This window comes from Pangasianodon hypophthalmus, chromosome 15 (assembly GCF_027358585.1).
Source record: "Pangasianodon hypophthalmus isolate fPanHyp1 chromosome 15, fPanHyp1.pri, whole genome shotgun sequence".
NCBI classification, from domain to species: domain Eukaryota; kingdom Metazoa; phylum Chordata; class Actinopteri; order Siluriformes; family Pangasiidae; genus Pangasianodon; species Pangasianodon hypophthalmus.
In genome coordinates, this window is record NC_069724.1 from 17,312,027 (window position 1) to 17,337,907 (window position 25,881).

A 25,881-nucleotide genomic window follows, 5' to 3' on the forward strand; every position below is an offset into this window, starting at 1 on the left:
GACATAACCGGTGCTTTGGGAGCATTTTGCTGACATGGTTTGAATCCTAGGGTCTCCCTAGGGTCTCCCTTCCTAGGGACTTGTCTCTTTAGAGAGAAGAGTCACTGTAAATAGATGAAAACTTCTGTCCTGAATGATGTGGTCTTTCCCAGGATGACACACCCCATCTGCAGGGCACAACGCGTCACTGAATGGCTTGCTGAGTATGAAAATGATGTATGCTGTGGCCTTCACAGTTTCCAGATCTCAACTCAACTGAACAACCATGGGAGATTTAGACAGTGCTTTCCACCATCCTCATCGTCATCATCCACATCATCAAAACACCAAAAGAGGGAATATCTTTTGGAAGAATGGTGTTCAGTATATTTTTTAAAAAACAAGATTTGCTATCTGCCTTTAATAGTTAGTTTATCAATGTGGAAATACAGTGCTCCCTCAGCAAGGACTGTTTTTACTGGCTGTTTTACTTGCTGTTTTTACAATATAATACAGGAAATGATGCTTTGTGCTTCCTGGTATTTCACTCCATTTTCTCATTCCAGGTAATTTTTTATATGTGGTTTTTTTTCCATGAAGAATGTTAGTTAACCTCTTTTGTAACCTTCCAGGAAATTAGTATTAGAAGTAAAGGTCAAGTGTGCTCTCTCAGTTGCACAGAACACGCAAACACATAGAACTCATATCACATCAAGAAAATGTTTTGATTCTTTTAGCTTTTTGAAATAAATAGGTATCCTGCCTTGGCGAGAACATTGCAGTCCTTAAGGGTATACAACTACATAACAATGCACAGCATGCAAACACATGCATTTAATCTTTAGAAAAAGAACACAAGCTTTTCAACAACTATACAAACGTAAACACATATGCATTAAATATGTTGCGAAGATTTTGATGTAATGAAAAGATTAATAATGAATTGAAAACCATTCTAAATTATATTGGTGCAAATGTTTTAAATCTGTGGAACATACAGTCACTGTTTTGTTTCTGTGATTATATGATTCATTTGCATAGAGCTGCTTTGTTCTTTTTCCATCACACTCTTCAAACGTTTGCAGTAGGGCTGTGTGTACAAAACACAGAAACAGACCAGTTATCTAAGTAATGGATCCCATGTGCGGTTGTTGATATTTATCTGTTCTAAACAGGCACAATACACACACATAGTATAGTGCATAGTACTAATGTGTGTGTTTAAGCTTTTGCAGTGGAAAATATGTGGTTGTAGTGGATGCAGACAGGACTCATGATGCTTGCCTTTGAAGGTCAGGAACAAAAATACCACCTATCATTTCCTAAGCTAGGCTCTGGATCCACTGCAAACCTGACAAGGAAAAAGGGGTTAATGAAGAGAAACGATTGAATGAAAAACACCTAACAAACAATTTGGCTGAAAAGAGTCATGGAATGAGGGTATATTGGTGTACTCTAGATTATAACACACACGTGAAAGAAAACACACATGGAGTCAGCACTAACTGAATCACTCACATCTGTACACCAGTGTGGAATTACAGGCTTATTTTTCTATTTCATTTTTAATTAAACATTTGTACAGAATGCATTTTCAACTTCGACCTAAGAAAGCAGTAGTGTCTATAAGGGTGGATACTGACGACTGGCTGTAAGATTCATCAGGAAAGAATCCCACTGCCCACAGCAATGCAGCTATGATTCTACTGACATAAAAAAAAAAGGTCAGAGCTAGAATCTAGTGCCATATAACAGGCTAGCTAATGCTCTATAACCGGCCAGGACTGATCCTAGTCTAGTTGGCTAACTGCATAGTCTCTTTATTTATACAGCAGACCTATAATTAACCCATAGATGATATTTAGAACTGTGAGTGAAGCACATGTAGAAATGACAAAAGGTCTTATTTTAGAGCAACACATAATTTCAATGAGGCATGGTGAAGTTCAGATTCTGTATCCTGTTATTATGAAGTTGGCATCTGATATTTGATTATGGAATGTGACCTCCACAAAAAATCAGCTACACTGACTTCAGTGTTCATCGTCTTCCTAGACAATTGTTAACCACTTAGTACTAAAAAACACTGTGCAATGTAGTGGTATTAAACATACTGGACTTCACTACACAATACAGTTTCAGCAACTTAAGCAAAAAAAAAAAAAAAAATGGGCAAATTTCCCTGGCCATGGCCCTCTGCTAAACAAACTAGCATTGTCTCAAATCGCATAATTATGTACTATTCCAGACTGTTATTGCGTACTACCACTAACCAGGTTTCCTATTACAGTTACTGTTTGAAATTTAAAAATCTCTCATGTCGCCTTCAAACCTACCGAAAGGTCTGTTTTGCGTATCAGTCTTCTGAATTTTCCAGATTAGTAAATACATTTGAGTTTTCAATTTGAGACACAGCTCATGACAATAATCATGATGACAGCGGAAAGTTTTAAATTGAGACAGGGCTTGTCAGTGTGTTTAAAATTGCTGCGAATAAAACCGCTAAACATTTTACAGTTCGACTTGGAAATCTGATGGATTGGGATGTTTTGGCTCTGATGTGCCATCTAGTGGATGTCACTTTTAGATCGTCTGGATGTAAAACAGCGAGCGTGAGAATAATAATGCCTCTCGTGTTACTGCTGCTTCAACCACCCTGGCGTAGATTATTTTCCTATAACGACACAACACTTCCCACTGGAGAAGTAAGTCAGTGCAAGGAATATTCCTTTGGTTTTTAGTCATTTATGTTATACATACATATGTTACTAACATAATAAAATGTTCATGTTACAGTAGTCCTATATTATAAATCTGGAATTTAAAAAAAATGCAGAGTGGTTGATCCTTGGGTTTATAGAAAATTCATAATGTCCATTTGGGGTTGTTTGCCCAAAAAGTTTGGGAACCCCTAGCCTAGGCTAAAAAGTTCTAGCTAACAAGTATATGAATTTTCAGGGGAAGGGACAACTCTGTGTAGCCATAGTCTTTATCCTCTACTAAACTAAGCGATGTAGTGTTATGTTTTCTTTAATAAAAATAAAAAATCTTTAATAAAAGATTTTTCTCTTGACATGTTTAACTGGGAGGTGACTAAATGTTTTGCTGGCTGGACAGTTAAATGAGAACTTTGTGTTGGACTTTGTTTTGCTCAGTTTCGTCATATCTGCATGTATGTCATATCTGCATCCATCATCCATGCAAGCTAATTAATCCATCTAGTAAAAATAATTCCAAACCATCAAACAGATAATCATGGGCATCTACAAATAAAAAAAAACTATTAGCCTGGACACAGGCTGAATCCGTATATCCTTAATACCCTACTATACAGTAGGCGAAAAGCCTTAGGCCAGAGGAGTAGTATGTCTGAGTTCTCAGTATTCATAAAACAGTAGGCGAGAAATACCCGGAAGACCTACTGCTTCCACCGAGATTCTGCAGTATGGAAGCAATGGACACTGCGCTATCCCATAAGGCAATGGAACTGGCATGGAAGAGCTGTCAGAATCAAAAATGGCGGAAGGCAGCGTGTCGGCTCTTTTTAAGTGTAAGTGCTATAGGTATTAAACGTTGTTCCTTGTTCCTTGTGGTTAAACCATACTTGTTTAACAACACCTGAGTACAGTGTTAACTTGTTGAAGGTTTAAACAAGAAAAAACATTTGCTCTAATCTGGTGGGCTCTTTAAGTTTTTGCGGTTACTATGATGTAGGTAGGTAGGTCACATGACGATGCCAATATGGCAGATGTAGTATGTCCACATTGTATTCATACTACACACATATATTGATCAGTATGTACTGTATCAAAAGCCGAGCAGTAGGTACTGAATCGAATGCAGTACGTACTGTCAGAGTACACGATTTCGAACGCAGAAACAGACTCTTCTTCTTGGGACTACTCTTTTTGTTCACCCATTCAGAGCAGAGACCAATAGGAGCACAAATTGATGCATGGAAAGGTTTAAGAGCAGGATAACATGACAGAGCCCTCTATATTCAACTAGTTAGCCCTTCCCATTACATAGGTTGTTAAAATTACCATGGCAACAAGTACTAAATCACATGGTGGTGTGATTGAAGAAACACACTTATAAAGACATACACATACCCTTTTCAGGCCTGATATACATTGCACATACAGTCTTTTAAACAAGCACAGATGCATGAGTCTATAATTTCCCTCTCCCCCTATCTCTCTCTCTCTCTCTCTCATACACACACACATCCCACACACATGTTAAAGTCATTAGCAGGGTAGTCTTGCAGCGAGCCGACAGCATCCTATTACACCATTATACTGTGGGAACAAAAGGATACTGTGTGTGTGTGTGTGTGTGTGTGTGTGTGTGCATCTCATTTTCCTGCTGATCTACTGACAGTTCCAACAGAGCCAGTCATCCAGTGGCAGACCTTAAACCCTGTTCTGCTACTTGTAACACACACACACACACCAGTCACACACAGAATCAGAACATTCTAGAATGTAGCGCACCTGGGTCCAGACATACCCACAATGCCCTGGAGTTTAATGACATAGCACAGTCTAATAAAGACTATAATTTCTGTCTCTCTCTCTCTCTCTCTCTCTCTCTCTCTCTCTCTCTCTCTCTCACTCACTCACTCACACACACACCACACAGATTAGAATCTGCTGCTGCTAGGGATTATGTCATAAACCACTGCAATTAAGTGTACTGAGTGGTCAGAATATTCTCTCTCTCTCTCTCTCTCTCTCTCTCTCTCACTCACACACACACACACACAGATCACACAGATTAGAATCTGCTGCTAGGGATTATGTCATAAACCACTGCAATGAAATGTACTGAGTGGTCAGAATATTTTCTCTCTTACTCGCTCACTCTCTCTCTCTCTCTCTCTCTCTCTCTCTCTCTCTCTCACTGTGTGTGTGTGTGTGTGGAACACAGAATTTATCAATATCCACTTCTTACATCAGCAAATACTAAACTCTATCCACAGCATCTCTATGTGCAACTAAATTATTTTTGACACATTTCCCTATACTTAGGAAAGAACAGAAAACCAGTTTACTCAAAAGTCACTTATAATGGAAGCCAAAGACTAGTTGTTGAATTCTGTAAGACATGAGTGAAAGTTTTGTTGAACTAAAAAAATTTTTATCAACTTTCCATCACTGCTGTAAAAAACTTTCCATCATTGCAGTAAAAAGGATATTTATGCTTTTCCAACGCTTTTATGGTCTCAACATGCCATCGAACCTGTGTTCACAAGTCTGTAGTGGTAATCAGGAAACAAATAGTGGAAACTAACGTACTCTCGTTACAGTACGTCAGTACATGGTTGACTGTAACGGTACTATTCTGAGTATAATTAAATCATAGTACTTTTACTTTAGTTTTTTTTTAGTAAAATAAATAAATTTCACTAAATTTATTTTTGCTCATTATTACAGAGTAAACAAAATAATGAATTTATCCCACAGAAGGCACTAAGATAATTAAAAGACAGTATGTGCAAATTTTCAATTAAACTAAATTTCAAGATCCAATCAAAATAAAGCAGTTTCCTGACAAAAGGCACACTTCAGGCACCAAATGCTTTACTCAGCATCAGCAATGCCTGAGACAGTGAAGACAGATGGGCACCCCTGGCCCAGTGTATCAGGTATCTTCAGTTTTAAATGCTTCAAACGAAATAGTGTGATAATCTGTAAATTATGAAACTCAAAACTCATGGATGTATCGGTATTTCACAGCTCAACATCAGACCTGCAAAAACAAGAACAAGTAAGCCATTAGCTAGACAGATCTTTTGATGTTTTACGTATGAAATCTCTATATTTAACCGAAGATATCACTTTGATATTTGTTAGCAACTGACTGTTGTGTTAAATATAATCTTCTATAGGTAGCACTCAGGATAATGTGTAAGGGGCTAAATAGCTAACTATGTAACGAGAAACATGTATGAATGAATATGAGCTAGCTAGACAGCTAATAAATGTAGCAAGCTACTGAAACCCCAACTGTTTTCAAATTTTCTTGATCACTCAAGTAAATTATTACTACAGTAGCACTACTTTTACTCAAGTTGCTGGTGCTAATGCATAAGCACAAATCATACCCTTTAATTATACAGATTAAGAGATTACTTTACAAACCTGAAGAATTGACTGCCCCAACAACTGGCCATTAGGCATCAATTACAAGTGAGTTAACAGTTTTTCAGGGAAAATTAGCCACAATTATTCTCTGTAGTAATGATGCCCATGTGTTTCACTACAAAAATTATGCACTTAATGGATGCAATTTAATCTCCTTCTTTAAAAAAATGAGATGAGATCAATGTGGTAAATTATAGTATAAGAAAAAAAGTTTGTGCAATATTTTCTACGAATCACACAGAACATTGCAGTGGCTAAGATTCATGGAACATCACATCTCAATCCAGCAGTCTTTTCCCAAAATCCCGAATCACATCCATTTTTAGCACCTGTCAATGACTGAGCAATGAAAATATGTATAAACATGAGAAGGAGATGAAAGGTGAGATGAAGAAAGGGTGAGAGTGATGGGAAACAAATGAAAGCTGATAAACGGTGCCAAAACAATTGCAGACATGACTTAAGGCAGCCAATCCTGGCTCCGCCCCCACAGCATGGGGCCGCCTGTTAAACTCATAACTCCGCCCACCACAGCTGCTCTAATGTGATAGACGGCCCGTTACCTCACTCTTTTACACACACACACACACACACACACATCATTAAATACACACAGGAGCACATAACCCACTCTTTTCTCCCTTAGAGACACTTCGAAAGAACTTTGAAGGGAAGCAGAACAACTGGCTGCAGAGGAAATCATCACTACATAAACAATTACTGAATATTTAAGTCACATACATACATATATACAAACTAATCAAGCTTAGAGACACATCACAGGACAGACAGCACACACAGGGTGTGTGTGAAAGATGACAGGGAGGATGCAGCTTCTCGTAGCCATATCTCTAATTCTCAGTTTAAATTCAGCCGTGGATGCTGAGTCAACCGGTGAGTACACTTTATAACACTTATAACCTTCAAAGCCTTACAGTACATTATAATATTTTATATTAACTTTTAACAGTACTACCTTAAACACCTTAAAGAAACTTTAAAGAACTTTTATTGCCCAATATAACAAAACATTCATTTGTTTCCCATTTCATTCATGTTCATTCTGTCTTTCAGAGACATTCAGTCTCTCTTTCTCACAATGTTCATTCTCTCTTTTTATCCTTCTGACCATCCTCAAGTAGTCTGAACTTGTTTAGCTGAGATGGTTTATGAAACTTATAATCATTGTAAGTCATCAAAGTGATTCGGCTCTGGTTACTGCCAATTTTGTGTGTGTGTGTGTGTTTAGAAAAAGAGAGAGGGAGAGAAAGACAGAGAGACAGACAGAGTAACTGCATACATGACCTAAGCTGTGTTCAGTTTAAACTCATGATGATTTTAGCAGGACTGAGGAGATCAAATGATTGTATTAAATCCAAATAACACAAATGCTGACATCGACACATCATACCCAAATATACATAAATTCTCAAATATTCTGCCTCAATCTGCCATAAATCATATATTATTTCTGATCATAAAATCTATACCTAGTGTTCCCTTATTAAAAAAAAAAAAAAAAAAAGGCAAGATGATATTATTGTTGTGTGCAAGTTTAAATGGCCATTTGCTCTGGTTAAAATCTAATCAGATGTTTAATTAATTTCGTCCTTTGGGCTTCATGGTCATCTGGATTTGATCTGAAATGTATTGCACACACATGCGCACACACAAGCAAAGCACATATGTTAGCGATCTTTAACTGTCTGCATGCAAACAATCTTGAGTGCACAGACTTAGAGTAGTAGACATTCATGATTGGTCACAGCAGCTGGTGCCAAGCTTTGATTTGTTCAACAGGTTGACCTCAAGTTCTTTTCATTCATCTTTCATTTACAGAGAAAGTTGATACGGTCATAGTGTGCTTCTTCTACCTCTGTATTGTACTACCCCTGATCTCAGAACCCAGAAAGCTCTTCAGCCCTTCAGTGGCCAGAAAGACAGACAGTAGTTAGAACTGATTAGGTGCTCGTAAAGGTAATGGCACAGCAACCACAGCACAGCAACCAACTCAACAAACACAAACATGAAAATATTAGCTTTGGAGAGAGCAGAAAAAGCCCTGACCAGGCACATGAACCAGCATGAATGGGGGAAACGATCTAGGGACTTGTCAAAGCTTGCACACAGGTATGGCACTTTAACCAACAGACTGGAAAAAAGTTGGGTCTAGGCTTAAATGAAACATGAAAGTCTGAACTCAGCTGCTGGACTTGCCTCAACACACACCTTTATTATAATAAACGGAAACATAAATAACAGCCCTGTTCTGGGTCCAACAGCCAATGGCCAATAGCCACCGCCATAACAACAGACATCTGTATTTGCAGTTTCAGGCAATGAAATCATTGGTACCACAGGTCAAAGGAGCTAACTTCTGGAAACTTTAAATGAATCCCTTTCAGTAAAATAGAAGTCTATTTGAATAAGAGTCAAACTGAATAAACACTAAAAATGTAGACTACTGATGGGTTTACTTCAGTTAGTTTTCAGTACACTTAATTTCAGGTTTAATTATTACAGACCTCAATGACGCTTGAAAGACTGAGGTTATAACTAATAAGAGAAGTAAAAACAGGCTTCTAATTAAATATTTTAAATGATCCAACCTAATAATTATGTTGAATGTCACAGTCCTCTGGAGGTGTATTTCAGGAGTTGGGATTACTTTATCTGAATGCTATTTCCTCAGAATGAACCTAAGAAAGCACAAAGAACTGCTGATGTTTTATCACACTCTACATTTATCGGAGAAAGGATATATTATTTAAATAGGAAATCTGATAGGACCTAAACTAAATCCTTGCAGGACATCTTAATTTATGGTTAAAAATGCTGATAAAACATCCCTTCCCTTTGCACACTGGAATCTACCTAATTAATATTTCTGGAATCGTTTATGCAAAGGGGCCTCAAACCATTAACCCTTTCTTGCAGTAAACTGGTGTTCCATTTCATTTGGCAGATTGTTCAGGTCACTGTTGGGTTTCTGTGTACAGAGTATCGTGACTCTGTGTTTAGCTGCTGATGAACAGGGCGTTGGGAAAGGGGAGGGGTGTGAGTCCCCTGCTGAGAAAACAGTTCACATCTCTCCACAATAACATTGGTAAAGAGATAAAACGGACAGCATAACTGAAGCTTTTTTGGTAGTAAAACACGGTATACCACTGCCACAATAAACATATAAAATTTAAATCTAGTAGGCTAGGTAAAAAAAAACCAAAAAAAAAAAACAGAAATACAGATGAAACTGAACATTCTTAAAACCCTGAGTGTCTACTTTCATATGAGCCATTAACCACTACTGTGGAGTGTGACATTACAAATAAATTCAATGCTGAACACAGACACCCCCCAAAACAGGTGGAAATTCCATTTTGTTGGCCTCCATTAAAAAGAGTTAACTGATGATCCATTTCTATGTCAAATCTCATGTTCCACTTTCATAACAGTAATTCCTGGAGAACTGTTAGAATGCTGCTTTCCACTAAATTTGGTACGTTGGTACATGGTGGCTATCTGCAGAGAATTATGGACACTTTCACAGGCAATGTCAAGGTTGAGTGCAATCTGTTTAGCAGCTACACACTTTCTTCAAAGCCACATGCATTTGGCTAAACAACAAATGGCTAGAAATCCTTTATCACAGTCCCCATTTCCTGCTCCCACATTTAAAATAAATCTGTTTACCTTTGCAGTGTATAACCTCCTGACATCACCAGACTGTTTGCCAGATCTCCTTCATGGAGGTTTGGCAGAACAGGGAGTAACGGAGCTCTTTCTGCTTGCAACATTCCGCCTGCAACCCCGAACTGGAACCACAGTTTTTGGGCTCTATAATCCACGAGACAACAGCAAATACTTTGAGTTCACCATTCTGGGTAAAATGAACAAAGGTGAGCATGTTTTAATGGTATTTATACAATTTGAACAAACATTTAGGTAACTTTAGAATCATGTTTGCATTGCATTGCTGAAGTACAACCTCTGAACTGATTTCTCTCTTTTTCATTCTTCTTCTCTTTCTCTCCTTGCCATTATTACCATCTATGCATTTCAATCCCATATCTATTGCTCTCTCTTTCTATGACTAGCTACACTGCGTTACCTGCGCCTTGATGGCAGGATGGCCACTGTCACCTTTAACAACCTCAAACTGGCGGACGGAGAGAAGCACCATCTCCTTTTTCACCTGAAGGGCCTGGAGGTTCCATACAGCCAGGGGTCTTTTCCACCTGGCCAGGCAACGTTGCCAGTGCCAGGGGTGGAGTTGTATGTGGACTGCCGATTGGTGGAGACATTGAGAGATTTACCAGCAGTGTTCAATGGGCTCAATAACAACCAGGGTGTGGAGCTGAAAACCATGCAGAGAAAAGCACAGGTAAGCACAAAAACAACTAGACACACTAACAAAGGAATACACAAATAGGTGTGAACACACACAGTGCACTCAATTCCATATGCTTACATGCTTAAATACATTTATATACTATCCAGGGAGTAATTGCAATGTGCTAAATAAAACAATGTTGTACGTGACACTTCATCAGCTGTGCAAGTAAAGTGCTCCTAAAGGGACACTTACAGCTTTAGAAGCATTTTTGTCTCAAATATCCTGTTTCTCTGGAAACTTTCTGTACTGCCCTTAACTTTTACTACATCTTCAGTCACCGGTCACTTTAATAGGAACACCTTTAAATCTGCTCATTCACGATATTATCCAATCACCCATGTGGCAGCAGCGCAGTGCATAAAATCAGGCAGATACAGGTCAAGAGTTTCAGTTAATGTTCACATCAAACATCAGAATGAGAAAAAAATGTGATCTCAGTGACTTTGACCACTGTTTAGGACAGACGGGCTGGTTTGAGTATTTCAGAAACTGCTAATCTCCCAGGATTTGCACGCACAAGAATCTCAAAAGTGTACACAGAATGGTGAAAAAAAAAATCAGTAGTCAAAGTCACTGAGATCACATTTTTTTCCTCATTCTGATTTTGTGAATTTCATGAATGAGCAGGTGTTCAAGTGTTCCTATTAAAGTGGAGTGTACATACATACATACATACATATATATATATATATATATATATATATATATATATATATATATATACATATTACATACATATATATATATATATATATATATATATATATATATATAAAAAATCATAAAACTGCATATATATTCCTTACAAGCATGCTTTTTTCAATGTTTGGCAGGAGGAGCTGGAGGAGCTGAAACTGGCTTATGGTGATTCGGTAGAGAATGTCGCATCGCTGCAGGGCTGCCACAGCCACCAGAGCGACTCCGTACAGACACTAGGTAGAGACAAATAAAAATAACACTTCATAAAGTTAGTATCCTAACCTCCTAACCAGGATCCAGTTAACTGAGAATATAATACCTAAGAAAAGATTATATATATAAATGCTAGAGCAATTTTAATACTTATTTACCACCAAAGATTACCTTTATACTTTTGGAAACTTTGAGCCTGGTGTAACTAAAATTTTTTTCAGGGCTCAATACTAAACAGCTGACCAATCAGATGCTAGAGCTCACCAAAGTCATAAATGAGCTGAAGGATGTGCTTGTTCAGCAGGTAATGTATGAGTCTATATTCTCCCATTATATTATGTTTTTATTTGATTCTCTTTTATTCTGAACCTTATTTGTTTGTATTTGCAGGTGAAAGAGACTGCCTTCCTCAGAAACACAATCTCGGAGTGTCAAGCATGTGGTAAGACACTTTTCTAACCAAAAGGTTAGGTATGTTTAGTGATTCAACCAGCCGACCCTAACATTTGTCTCCACATATGGTAACCAAATGGGCTAACCACAAGTCAAAATAGCCCAAAGCACCAGCAGCAAGTTTTTTTTTTTTTCAGAGACCAGTACTGCACAGTGTTTTTCCTACTCTAACAGACCTGATATTTGCATGCTTAGACATCCTAGTAACTAATCCAGTGCTGTGGTCCTATAGGGCTGGATTTGGAGAATAGAGCCTCAAAGACAGTCACTCAGTCAACTTATTGCAAAGTCACTGTTTATCTTGTATGTTTTAATGAGTGATTATCCTCAATAAATGTGCACATCTGGGTGGTTGTGTTGCAGGGCTGGGTGGTACTACAGTGAAGCAGCAGTGTGCTCCTGGTGTGTGTTTCCGTCCTGACATGTGTATCGAGACAGAGGAAGGGGTGGAGTGTGGCCCCTGTCCTGATGGATACACCGGAGATGGCTACAGCTGTGATGACGTTGATGAGGTAACACTTCACTAAATCACTAAAAGATGACAAACTGCTCAGTGAAATTTGAACTAAATGACAATTATCTTCTGACGTATATGTCCGATATTTACAACCTAGTTACTAATTCACATAACACTCTAAGGCTATGACCTATATCTTGAAAATCATCCATTGTTTATTATTACTCTCAGAAGAATCAATTTTTGTTTACCCCCCTGGTTAATATATCCCTTATGAACATATCCTGTATTTGAACTCTTTGTGTGTGTGTTTTACAGTGCCAGTTTAACCCCTGTTTCCCGGGTGTGAAATGTGTGAACACGGCTCCAGGGTTCCACTGTGAGGCGTGTCCTAGCGGATACACAGGCCAACCAGTGGAAGGTGTGGGAGCGGCTTTTGCACAGACACACAAACAGGTAGGTGTATATTAGGGATGTAACTGGATATGAATACATTATTTGGATTGAACAGATCATGTGTTTTAAATGGATACAAATGCAAATATAAATAGAAGGTGTACTGTTAATTTTTTAAGAAGCTTACCAGAAATGTACACAGGGCATCTGGTTGAGACTAAAGCTGTGCTTTGGGACTGGTATCCGTGGGATGCACCAAAAAAAAAAAAAAAATTGCACGATTTTTACTTTCATGCGGGGGTGAGCGAGCTATCAGATATAAAGCTCAAATAAAAAGACCATGTTTATTAACATGCAGCAATCCTTAATAACTATATGATGAGGGTCATGGTGGTTTGTTTACATTTTAGAAACTAAATTCATTAGAAAATTTTGTAGGCAGGTACAAACAGAAATAAAAACCTTTCAAGCAGGATAAAAAAAAAAACATGACCATCCTGTGCATATCTCTATTTGAGATCAATCGTTCATAGTTATTTTTTTTCATGAAGCCACGCCCACTTCAAGTTTAATGTTGTGTTCAGCTAGAACTCGTAACTTGGAACTTCCAACGTCCGACTAGGAAAAAGCAAAGAAAACACCCCTCAACTCAGAATTCCTACTCAGAAAGTCGAGGGGGTCTCCTCAACCCTGAGTTCAGCATGTGAAATTCAAATTAATCAAATTAACATGGCTGCTCACATCATCATCATTAAACTAAGTAGCAATTCTTTACTTTCAAATGAGTTATACTGTATAGTATACCAGTATTTGCTTTTGCTCAATCAACTCACTGATATATTAGCTTGTTAAATCTATATCACTGTAAAAAGGTTGAAAATGACTTAATTCCAAGTTCCAAATTCCCACTTCCAAGTTAAGTTGAATGCTACATAAATCCAAATACAGATACAGATATAGATATTTGGAGCACTATACAAATAAAGATTTTGCATTTAAAGTATTGCTTTACACCCCTAGTTTATGTGTTTGTACATTCGCATGGTTTTGTTGTAAATGTGTTTCTTGATTTTGGTATGACTGATTATATTGATATGCAACCCGTATTCTAACCACAGGTGTGTGATGACATTGATGAGTGCAGCGGGCCGAATAATGGAGGCTGCACAGCCAATTCGATCTGCCTGAACTCTATGGTAACAGCTGCTATTCTTCTCTATTGTAACTTTTTAGTTTAGGCAGAGACTTGAGTTTTTTCATCACATGCACTTTATATTAGTTCATTAGCCTTAGGACAAAGCCTTTTATTTATTTATTTTTTTTGTTTGTGTAACATATGAGACATGGATATACACATTTTCACATGCATAATACAACTCCGTGTGTGTGTGTGTCTGTAGGGCTCATATCGCTGTGGTGGCTGTAAAACAGGATTCACTGGTGACCAAGTGAGAGGCTGTAAGCCAGAGAAGAGTTGTGGAAATCGGCTGCAGAATCCCTGTGATCCGAATGCGCAGTGCATTGAGGAACGAGATGGCACTATCACCTGCCAGGTAACTAAGTAACACACACACACATGGTACTGAAGAAATAGACTAAACCATCATCTGTCAGATCACACAATCACAATGTTGTTTTCATGCCTAAATGCTATACTCTGACCACAAACCACCAAAACTGAATCCAGTTGTAAAACTATTTTTTAAAAATATTTGTGTGTGTGTTCCAGTGTGGTATTGGCTGGGCAGGAAATGGCTATCTATGTGGAAAGGACACTGACATTGATGGATACCCAGATGAGAAGCTTCGCTGCCGAGATCCCACCTGCAAAAAGGTAACAATGTCTATGACTATGGTAGACTAAGACTTGTGATAATGCCAGTGTGTTAACTGTGTGTGTGTGTGTGTTTTTCAGGACAATTGCGTTATGGTGCCAAATTCAGGACAGGAAGATGCCGATTCAGATGGACAAGGTGATGCCTGCGACCCAGATGCTGATGGAGATGGAATACTGAACGAGCAGGTACACACATAAAACATTTGTTTTATTGCAGATGAGCATGAATCCTACGTTGATTTTAGCAAGCATTTTGGGCCAAAGGACCATCTGAGAACATCAACAGATTGTAGTACAGCTTGTTCTTACGTTCATAACTTTTTGTTCTTTGGCTCATAAATACATCTGATCCTCTGTGAGTTACTGAGACATACATATGTGTGTGCATGCTAGGACAATTGCTGGTTGAAGCCAAATGTGAATCAGATAAACAGTGATAAGGATAGCCATGGTGATGCATGCGATAACTGCCTTACCATTGAGAATCCAGACCAGCGGGACACTGATTCAGATGGCCTTGGGGATGCATGTGATGATGACATGGATGGAGACGGTGAGAAACTGTGCACACACACACACACACACACACACACATTCTTGTGAGGACCTTGCAGCCAATTAATTAATTATTGCTATGTCTACACCTAAACCTAATTCTAACCTTTACCTCAGTAAACCTTTCAGCTCTTTTAGTTCTTTTTTTTCCTCTTAGTTCTGAGGTCTGAAGTCTCTCCTCTCACAGTTTTGAACAGTAAAAAAAAAAAATCTTATATTGAGGAGTTATTTCATATGTCTGTTTATGTCTGATTGGATACTGAGTTTCTCATGTATTTTGTAACTGGCACACAGGTATTAAAAACTTCCTGGACAACTGTCAACGAGTGAAAAACCGGGACCAGCAGGACCGAGACCGAGATGGAGTGGGAGATGCTTGTGACAGCTGCCCTGATATTCCCAACCCCAACCAGGCATGATTTTCCCAAAGCACAGTCATTATTTCACAATTTTTGAGAAATCTTTCTCAACCCCAACTCCACCTATAATCTGACATTTCCAAATTCCAAGTACAAAGCCTCAAATTAAGCCATTAATATTGCACAAGTAGTTGACGTTCCAAACACATGACAATGATTATTGAAATCACTTTTCAATTTTGGTTAAATCTTTTCCACTCCTTTTTCTTATAGTCGGACATTGACAATGATCTTGTCGGAGACTCTTGTGACACAAATCAAGACAGGTATGAAAAACTATCAATCTTTTTTAACTACATGCCCAAACTACTTCTAACTTTCTGTTTATAGCTTACTTTGTCTGGTCCCACCCTTAGCATAGCGCTTAAGTTGAGAAGATAGCATTCCTTGATTGTATAAACTTTAAATAATATCAGTCTTAGCCTCCACATAAGCACTGTGTCACTTTAGGTGTAACTCCATTTCCTTTTTTCCCCAATGGAGTGCTTGTGTATGCCATATTACACTATTATATTTTAAATCCCCTGCTACACAGTGATGGTGACGGACATCAGGATTCAAAGGACAACTGTCCACTGGTGATAAACAGCTCCCAGTTGGACACTGATAAAGACGGACTGGGTGACGAGTGTGATGATGATGATGATAATGATGGCATCCCCGACTTCCTTCCCCCGGGCCCTGATAATTGCCGCCTGGTGCCCAATCCTGACCAAAAAGACGACAACAGTGAGTGCAGCATTTCTGCCAAACCCAAGTGTTCCCTGAGATCCTCTAACTACATTAGAAGCAACTAATCAGAGAGAATCCCTAATCAGAGAGAAAGACCTTAAGCAGTGGCCACCCCAGATGTGAATTATATCTGCCTGACAAAAAGTCATGTTCAACTGAATGGTAGAGGGCATGGTAAGGGAAAAAGGGTATTCAAATCCACCTTGTCCAATTTCTCTACACACCAAATTCATCTAGATGAATCTTGGAAGCTTAGGCCAATAGACAGTGTTTTTGCTATACACTGAAGACATTTAGGTTTCAGATCAAAGGATGAATATGAGACGATAGACCAGAATAGCTTCATTTCCTGATATTTACATCTAGATGTGTTAAACAACTTAGAACATGGCACCTTTTGTTTGAACCCACCCATTTTTTCAAGTGATCAAAAATATTGGAACATGTGACTGACAGGGGTTTCATGTTGTTTTCAGGTGTGCCCTTTTAGATGGATTTTTTCAATAATCAATAGCTCTGAATGTCTACTCTTGATTTGTGCCCTGGTTTTTGCCTGTGAAGACTGCATTTCTTGTTAATTTTGTTGTGCCATGTTCTAAGTTGTTTAACACACCTAGATGTAAATATCAGGAAATGAAAGCTGGAATTCTGTCTATCATCTATCGTCTCATATAGTATCTCAGTGTATAGAAAAAACAAAAGAATTAAAGTTAAATAAATTTTTTAGATGTTCTCAGAATTATTTAAAAATAAAAAAATCTAAACATTGCTTAATTGAAAAGTATTAAGTCCCTTAGAGTCAATATATAGTGCATTGTTGTCTCTCCATGAGCTTTTATGACTCAGCCATTTAACAAATATTAATCTTCATAAAGTCCTCATTCAAAACCACATACATTTTAAATTCCATTTTCCATTACACCAAATTGGGTTAGTTTAAAAGTACTCCACAGCATACAGTGTGTCTATGATGTACAGATCCAATTCTATTGTAAGATATATTGCAAACATTAGGGGAGGAAAAGGGGGATTATGGAGTGGATAATGTCCAGACATCAGAAATGCATGTGCACCACAGTGACCTTGTTTCCGGTGCAAAGGAAAAAGAATAATAAGAAGAAATGTGTCTAGTTGCAGGTATTTTTGGTAGTTTTTGAGATGTAGCTGGACTGGAAATAACTGAAACCTGGCAACCCTGGTTAATGATATTCTCTGTGCTCTTCGCATACTGCAATGGGAAACGCACCTGCCTATTATGGAGCTAGACTAAAAATTCCCTGGATAGTAACCTGTAGCACAAGTCAAGTGTGATAGCCTCTAAACTTAATGTTGTTAGACGCAATGTTATTAATAATGTCATCCTTTCCCAATAAAATCTATGGTCATGAGCTGCCGCTTATTACTAAGGTAAGCTGTTTACTGAACCACTACTTTCTCTCCAGAAATACATCACACCAGGACTGCCAATAATCTTCTGTTCCATCTCCTCAGAAGAAATTTGCCTGGTGAAAATCCAGTGTGACCACTGCTTTAGCTTTGATCAAAAAAGCCTTGATAAGAACGACACAAACCGTACTGCACCTTACTTACCATAAAACTTTTCAAGAAATCATGTAATCCCAGCACACACCCAACACATAACCCTGTATTATATAACCCCCTGGCCCCATTACAATCTATTAATTTTCCATGTTCACAGGAAATGTTTTCTTCAAACTGTTAATTTCCTGAAATAGGGTGAATATCCTGATATTACAAATACTAGATTTAGGAATAAAACATGATTCTTTCCTACATTTAAGACATTTTCACTTCTTTGTGCAGATATGAAAACCAGGGTTTACAGAGTAAACACAATACTTACTAACAGGTTTAAATCTAAATTGGACTTACTGTAAGATCTTGAAGTAAAACCTGTACTTTTTCTATAACACTGTTTTTTACTATAACACTATCTTTTACTATAACACTATTTTTTTGCTATAACACTTTACAGAGATTTCAAGAAGAACCTTTGCTCTAACCTGCTCTATTTCTGTTCCTGTCTCCAGATGACAATGTAGGTGACATATGTGAGTCAGATTTTGACCAAGACAAGGTGATCGACAGGATTGACAATTGTCCCGAGAACGCGGAGATCACACTGACAGACTTCAGAGCATATCAGACCGTTGTGCTGGACCCTGAGGGTGATGCCCAGATTGACCCTAACTGGGTGGTTCTCAACCAGGTGATGCAGCATTTTGGTTGGTCAATTGACACTTCAGCTGCTATTCTTTCATAGTAAAAGTCAGTTCTTAGCTGCATACTTGGTCTTACAAACTGCATCTCTCAAACAAGTAATCAATATGTATGCAACATACATATATTATCCCAGGTACAAAAATAGAAATTATTTTTTATTTAAATTGTTCATGTTCAAATCTAGAAAAATACTAAAAGTGTTAACTATGGGTCCCCTATAGGACTGGTGGTTAGGCCACAGCGCTCTCACCCTACGCTGCGACCCGGGTTCGATTCCCAACCAGGGAACCAATCCCAGCCACCAGGGTTGCATGCAAAATTGGGGAAGGTTGCATTAGGAAGGGCATCTGGGGTGAAAACTGTACCAAATCAAATACGCGGACCAATGATCCGCGATGGTGACCCCCAAACGGGAGCAGTTAAAAGAGGAACAAAGGCAAGAGTGTTAAAAAGGCTTTGGCCTTGAATAGACAAGTATTTAGGAGTACTTCAGTGGTGTTTTAAATTAATGAGAGAAAATTTTACCAAGTTATCTTTTTTATCATAGATTTAATTATTAATCAAATACAGCATCTGACTGGCTCTGATCATTTGATATCAGGAGTGACAGTACAATACAGTGACTTATGTGTGGCCCAAAAGCCTCACTTGGTCACATTTTAACATTTTCATTAACATTTTCTACTGTATACTGTATACTTATGAAAACTACAGATTTTCTGAATTGGAACTGAATTCAGATAACTGAATTATCCCTTTTCCATGAATCTCAGTCAGAAGTAAAGTTCTATCATTTTAAATGATAAAATAAGGAGAAAATCACATTTAAAGATTGCATTCCAGTTGCACTGGGACACATCAACACCCCACTTGGCTAAAAACAACTGCTACTTATTGCTTTCATTTGCATTTAATTAAATATGTAAAAAATAAGTTGTAAAAATAATTAATAGACCCATTTACAATGAATACAAGTAACCATGGTTATCATAAGCATCATCTACATCAGTCTTTGTAGTCTCCTGAGGTAAATCACAGAAACACGGTCAGTCAGAATTACAGCCTCATTGTTGCTCTTAACTCAACTGATCACTATTCGCTCTTACAATGGTGCCAAAATAACCGCTGATTAATTCAGCGAGATTTTTTCTGTTGGCTAAATATCAAATTATGTTGATTAGCATTTGAACAGCCTGTGTGCTGCCAGCTGGTATTTATATCATTTACTAACTGAATCTATCAGGTTTATGTCCTTTTCATTATGGCATGTGACCAATACCGTGATCAAAGAATATTATTATTCATAAATGTAGGCTAAAATTTAAGACTGGTGTGATTGTGCCCTGGTAACCAAGTTACAGCGATGCAACTTCAGGCTTACGATTTACTCCTCACTCTCTCCTCAGTAAGTCCTACTCCTTGCTAAGAGTTGGCCTTGTTCTTACTTCAACAGTTATGAAAAATTAATTCAACTTACTAATACATTAATTAATAAATATTAGTCAAAAAGACTTCCTTTAGTGAAAGTAGTAGGGACGATAGCACATATTCCTTAGTGGGCTCTATTAATTAAGTGAATATCAAGTATTAAGAGACAATATCAATTAACAGTTTGTTAGGAGCGTGTGTGTTACCAATTGAATTGAACATATACAGTGAAGTCACAATATTTTGAACCCAGTATTCCGATACGTTTGATTTTTATATTAGGGTTACTTGATCAGGAGATAGTAAGTTCAAATCCCAGTGATGCCACAGCCATCTGTGGCTGGGCGCCAAGGGAAAAAATTTGGCCTTGCTCTATGGGTGGGAGGGAGGGCAAACTCTCTCTCCCATGTCAATCAGTGAGATACTAAACAATCGAGTGCATCTGTGAGCTCATGTATGTGGAAGAGGGTAGATAGCATTTTCCTCCAAGTGTGTTATGCAGCTCTGTTGTTCGAGGAAGCATGTGTTCTTCAGCCTTCACCTTCCCCGTTTGGTAGTTGTCATATGATAGAAAATGAAGTAAAAGATTACTTAAAAAATTTACTTAAAAAAATTATTTAAAAATATGCACATTACACATATTGCTGCAGCATAGTAAAAATAGCAGGGTGCTCAAATGTAGATTTTGTAATACAGCATCTGACTGGAGTGGTGATGAGTATGTAGGCGGCTGCAGCAAAAGCTGAACACTCGAAAATGAAAAGGTGGCTGATTAATTAAGTGTACTCTCTAAATTTTAGCTTGTAAAAAGCCAGGTCAAGTAGCCCTTGTCTGACGTGCCACACATTCTCAGACATCACTCTGTAGATCTAACATGCTTGCCTCCGGTGTGCTTTGTTACAGGGGATGGAGATTGTGCAAACAATGAACAGTGACCCTGGCCTTGCTGTGGGTAGGTGCACACACATGCACACATACAGTCAGGTCCATAAATATTGGGACATCGACACAATTCTAACATTTTTGGCTCTATACACCACCACAATGGATTTCAAATGAAACGAACAAGATTTGCTTTAACTGCAGACTGTCAGCTTTAATTTGAGGGTATGTACATCCAAATCAGGTGAACGGTGTAGGAATTACAACAGTTTACATATGTGCCTCCCACTTGTTAAGGGACCAAAAGTAATGGGACAGAATAATAATCATAAATCAAACTTTCACTTTTTAATACTTGGTTGCAAATCCTTTGCAGTCAATTACAGTCCGAAGTCTGGAACGCATAGTCATCACCAGACGCTGGGTTTCATCCCTGGTGATGCTCTGCCAGGCCTCTACTGCAACTGTCTTCAGTTCCTGCTTGTTCTTGGGGCATTTTCCCTTCAGTTTTGTCTTCAGCAAGTGAAATGCATGCTCAATCGGATTCAGGTCAGGTGATTGACTTGGCCATTGCATAACAGTCCACTTCTTTCCCTTCAAAAACTCTTTGGTTGCTTTTGCAGTACGCTTTGGGTCATTGTCCATCTGCACTGTGAAGCGCCGTCCAATGAGTTCTGAAGCATTTGGCTGAATATGAGCAGATAATATTGCCCGAAACACTTCAGAATTCATCCTGCTGCTTTTGTCAGCAGTCACATCATCAATAAATACAAGAGAACCAGTTCCATTGGCAGCCATACATGCCCGCGCCATGACACTACTACCACCATGCTTCACTGATGAGGTGGTATGCTTAGGATCATGAGCAGTTCCGTTCCTTCTCCATACTCTTCTCTTCCCATCACTCTGGTACAAGTTGATCTTGGTCTCATCTGTCCATAGGATGTTGTTCCAGAACTGTGAAGGCTTTTTTAGATGTTGTTTGGCAAACTCTAATCTGGCCTTCCTGTTTTTGAGGCTCACCAATGGTTTACATCTTGTGGTGAACCCTCTGTATTCACTCTGGTGAAGTCTTCTCTTGATTGTTGACTTTGACACACGTACACCTACCTCCTGGAGAGTGTTCTTGATCTGGCCAACTGTTGTGAAGGGTGTTTTCTTCACCAGGGAAAGAATTCTTCGGTCATCCATCACAGTTGTTTTCCGTGGTCTTCCGGGTCTTTTGGTGTTGCTGAGCTCACCGGTGCGTTCCTTCTTTTTAAGAATGTTCCAAACAGTTGTTTTGGCCACGCCTAATGTTTTTGCTATCTCTCTGATGGGTTTGTTTTGTTTTTTCAGCCTAATGATGGCTTGCTTCACTGATAGCGACAGCTCTTTGGATCTCATCTTGAGAGTTGACAGCAACAGATTCCAAATGCAAATAGCACACTTGAAATGAACTCTGGACCTTTTATTTGCTCATTGTAATTGGGATAATGTGGGAATAACACACACCTGGCCATGGAACAGCTGAGAAGCCAATTGTCCCATTACTTTTGGTCCCTTAACAAGTGAGAGGCACATATGCAAACTGTTGTAATTCCTACACCGTTTACCTGATTTGGTTGTAAATACCCTCAAATTAAAGCTGACAGTCTGCAGTTAAAGAACATCTTGTTCGTTTCATTTGAAATCCATTGTGGTGGTGTATAGAGCCAAAAATGTTAGAATTGTGTCGATGTCCCAATATTTATGGACCTGACTGTACATATGTCTTTGCCATAATATGAAGCCATATTATTTTCAGAAAACTTTTCATGCTACAGACTCTCATTTGTACAGTTCAGAGTTCAGAGCATTCTGCAATTTGTCACACTGTTGTGGTTTCAGGTTACACAGCGTTCAGTGGTGTTGACTTTGAGGGCACATTCCATGTGAACACTGTGACTGACGACGACTATGCTGGCTTCATATTCGGGTATCAGGACTCATCTAGCTTCTACGTGGTGATGTGGAAGCAAACGGAGCAGACCTACTGGCAGGCTACGCCTTTCAGAGCTGTTGCTGAGCCTGGCATTCAACTGAAGGTTGGGCAAAACGTGACATCTGACCCATTGACTTCTAAACTAGTTATCTTTAACTATAGAACTACTATATTATCTGTATAGACGTATACTTCTAATACACAGAAATGTACAATGTACAGAATTAATACTTGCATTGCTCCTATTAATGAAGGTCTTGCTGTGCTGTGACCAAATGTATTAACTTAATGTTGTAACCAAATGTTGACAAAAAATTAAGTTAATGATAATTGTATAAATAAAATCTTTCCCATCCTATCTCTCTGTCTCTCTTAGGCAGTGAAGTCTAAGTCTGGTCCTGGTGAACATTTGAGAAACTCCCTCTGGCATACAGGTGACACTAATGATCAGGTGCGCTTGCTCTGGAAAGATCCACGTAATGTCGGCTGGAAGGACAAAGTGTCATACCGCTGGTATCTACAGCACCGTCCACAAGTGGGGTACATCAGGTAAGCTAGTTCATTAATAAAGTAAAAATTGTAATCTTTGATAAATCACTGTGGTATAACAGGAATAAAACATAGCTGTTATAGGAATATATCTAATTAACACTTCGCATCAGGCCACATCACACCACCCTGTCATGGATTATTTTCCTACAGTAACATGCCCTGTCATATTTTATACCTTACATATCTTTAATGTGTATCATTAATGTTCACTGGTGTAAATAATGACATTATAGCAATCACATCACAGTGCGTCCCTTAAAACATGCCTCAGAAATAGCCTTTTAAGAACTATTTCTACATTGTTCTTAAAAACTACTGAAGGTTGAGTGGAAGTATTGTAACAAGACTGCTGTAATTTATAAACTTTTATAATTTGAAACTGCGAATGTCATTAACAGACCTTCCTAAATAAACTGCAATTCATATATTTAAGTAACTGACCCGAGTTTGTCACCACAGTTCAGTTTGTTTCAGAAGTGGCTCTTCAGAAGTTCCACCCCTGCAGCACTCTTCAGCTTTTAAAAATTGCTTCAGAAATAGAAGAAAGACCTCATTTAACAATGCTGAATATACACCCACATGCCCACTATCTACTATTTTAACTGCATGATAAACCTATTTCTACAATATGTGGGTAATGATTGTGTGTATGTGTCTGTGTTTGAAGGGTGCGTTTCTATGAAGGCACAGAGTTGGTAGCAGACTCTGGTGTGACAATTGACACAACAATGAGGGGAGGCAGGCTGGGTGTGTTCTGCTTCTCTCAGGAGAACATCATATGGTCCAACTTGAAGTACCGCTGCAATGGTGAGCTCACACACACACGCTTACAGACATTCAAATGTTTATTACCTTTAATCCACTTGGCAAATTTTATCTAAAGTGATTTACAATTGATGGTTGATCCGTTTGGGAATTTCTCAGGGAGTTCTGGAGTATGAATTCACAATTTTCTGATAACTAGCCCTTCATAGATACATATACACAATAACACACATACAGTCAAATAGTTGGACAATGACAAAGTTACTGTTATTTTAGCTCTCTACCACAGTATTAAATGGTAATTAAATAAATTTAATTTGGAGCATTAAATAATGAATATGAGCTCAAAGGCCCAAAGGCCCAGAAGACCATGGAAAACAACTGTGGTAGATGACAGAATTCTTTCCCTGATGAAGAAAAACCCCTTCACTACAATTAGCCAGATCATTATTTAATTTCATTTCCAATATACTGTGGTAGACAGCTAAAGTAACAATAACATTGTCAACGTCCAAATATTTATGGACCTACCTGTATATTCATGCTACTGTTATATGCCCTGTTGCGGTAAACACAATGCAGCTGTTACACACTTAAAGACACACACACACACACACACACGCACTATATTAAATCCTGTGATTTTGATTTTTCTTTTGCAGATACTATTCCAGAAGACTTCGAGGAGTTTAGCACACAGCCAGTCTTGTATCCTCTGTAAATACCTCACGCACAATCTCACACCTCCATGCATGGCCAAGTGGTTATGTATCTGTGTGTGACACAGCCAAGTGGTTGTGTAAGTGTGTGTGACACCAGTCTGTTCAGTGTATGTGTGTAGGGTTAAGATATGTGTATATACAATGCGTATGCTTTTGATAATTCACCAATTTCTATTACAACATATTACTCTTTTTTTTTTTTTTTTTTTTTTTAAAGTGCATACTAAGTTTCTAGACTCATCATCATTTATTTACATTTGAAATTTGACTGTAACCAAGCCGGCTCTGCTGTTTGTTCTTAAAGTGGGGGATAACCAAAATAAAATTTTCATAGTACATAATGAGTACTTGAGTTCTTTTTGGAAATGAGCTGTGGAATTATACTATGGAAAGGGCTTGTTCTCCCAATGTCTATGTAGATTTTCTCCAGGTTTTCTGGTTTCCTCCCACTTGCGAAAAAGCTGGTTGATTGGCTATGAAGTGAAGTGAAGTGACTTGTGGCCAAGTATGGTGACCCATACTCGGAATTTGTTCTCTGCATTTAACCCATCCAAGTGCGCACACACACACACACAGTAGTGAATACACACACACACACACACACAGAGCAGTAGGCAGCCTTTTTTGCTGCGGCGCCCAGGGAGCAGTTGGGGGTTCGGTGCCTTGCTCAAGGGTCTCACCTCAGTCATGGTATTGAGGGTGGGAGAGAGCGCTGGTCATTCACTCCCCCCACCTACAATCCCTGCCGGACCTGAGACTCAAACCCACAATCTTCAGGTTCACCTTCGGGTTGCAAGTCCGACTCTCTATCCATTAGGCCACGACTGCCCCCTAATGCCAAATTGCCCTAGGTGTGAATGACTGGTTAAATATATATGTGTGTGCATGGTGCCCTGCGATGTACTGGGGTCCCTTTCAGGGTGTATTCCCACCATGGTTACCAGGATAGACTCTGGATGCATCACGACCCTGATCAGTATAAAGCAGTCACTGAAGATGAATGAAAAAGTATCCAGAAAGGACATGGGCCAGTACGTATAAAG

General features: G+C 38.6%; 1 protein-coding gene across 1 annotated transcript; it reads left to right on the forward strand.

Annotated features, from left to right (window-relative positions):
- Window positions 1-6,692: 6,692 nt before the first annotated feature.
- thbs4b (thrombospondin 4b) lies at window positions 6,693-25,179 on the forward strand. The gene is made up of 22 exons (XM_026929302.3): window positions 6,693-7,022; window positions 9,827-10,024; window positions 10,223-10,509; window positions 11,355-11,457; window positions 11,655-11,737; window positions 11,824-11,875; window positions 12,250-12,398; window positions 12,662-12,799; window positions 13,858-13,935; window positions 14,140-14,292; window positions 14,469-14,573; window positions 14,655-14,762; window positions 14,970-15,129; window positions 15,426-15,544; window positions 15,764-15,816; window positions 16,086-16,279; window positions 18,334-18,512; window positions 20,858-20,906; window positions 22,706-22,902; window positions 23,176-23,348; window positions 24,019-24,158; window positions 24,779-25,179. Exons 1-22 carry the CDS (start codon window positions 6,944-6,946, stop codon window positions 24,835-24,837), a joined length of 2,856 nt encoding a protein of 951 aa, XP_026785103.2. The 5' UTR covers window positions 6,693-6,943; the 3' UTR covers window positions 24,838-25,179.
- Window positions 25,180-25,881: the final 702 nt, after the last annotated feature.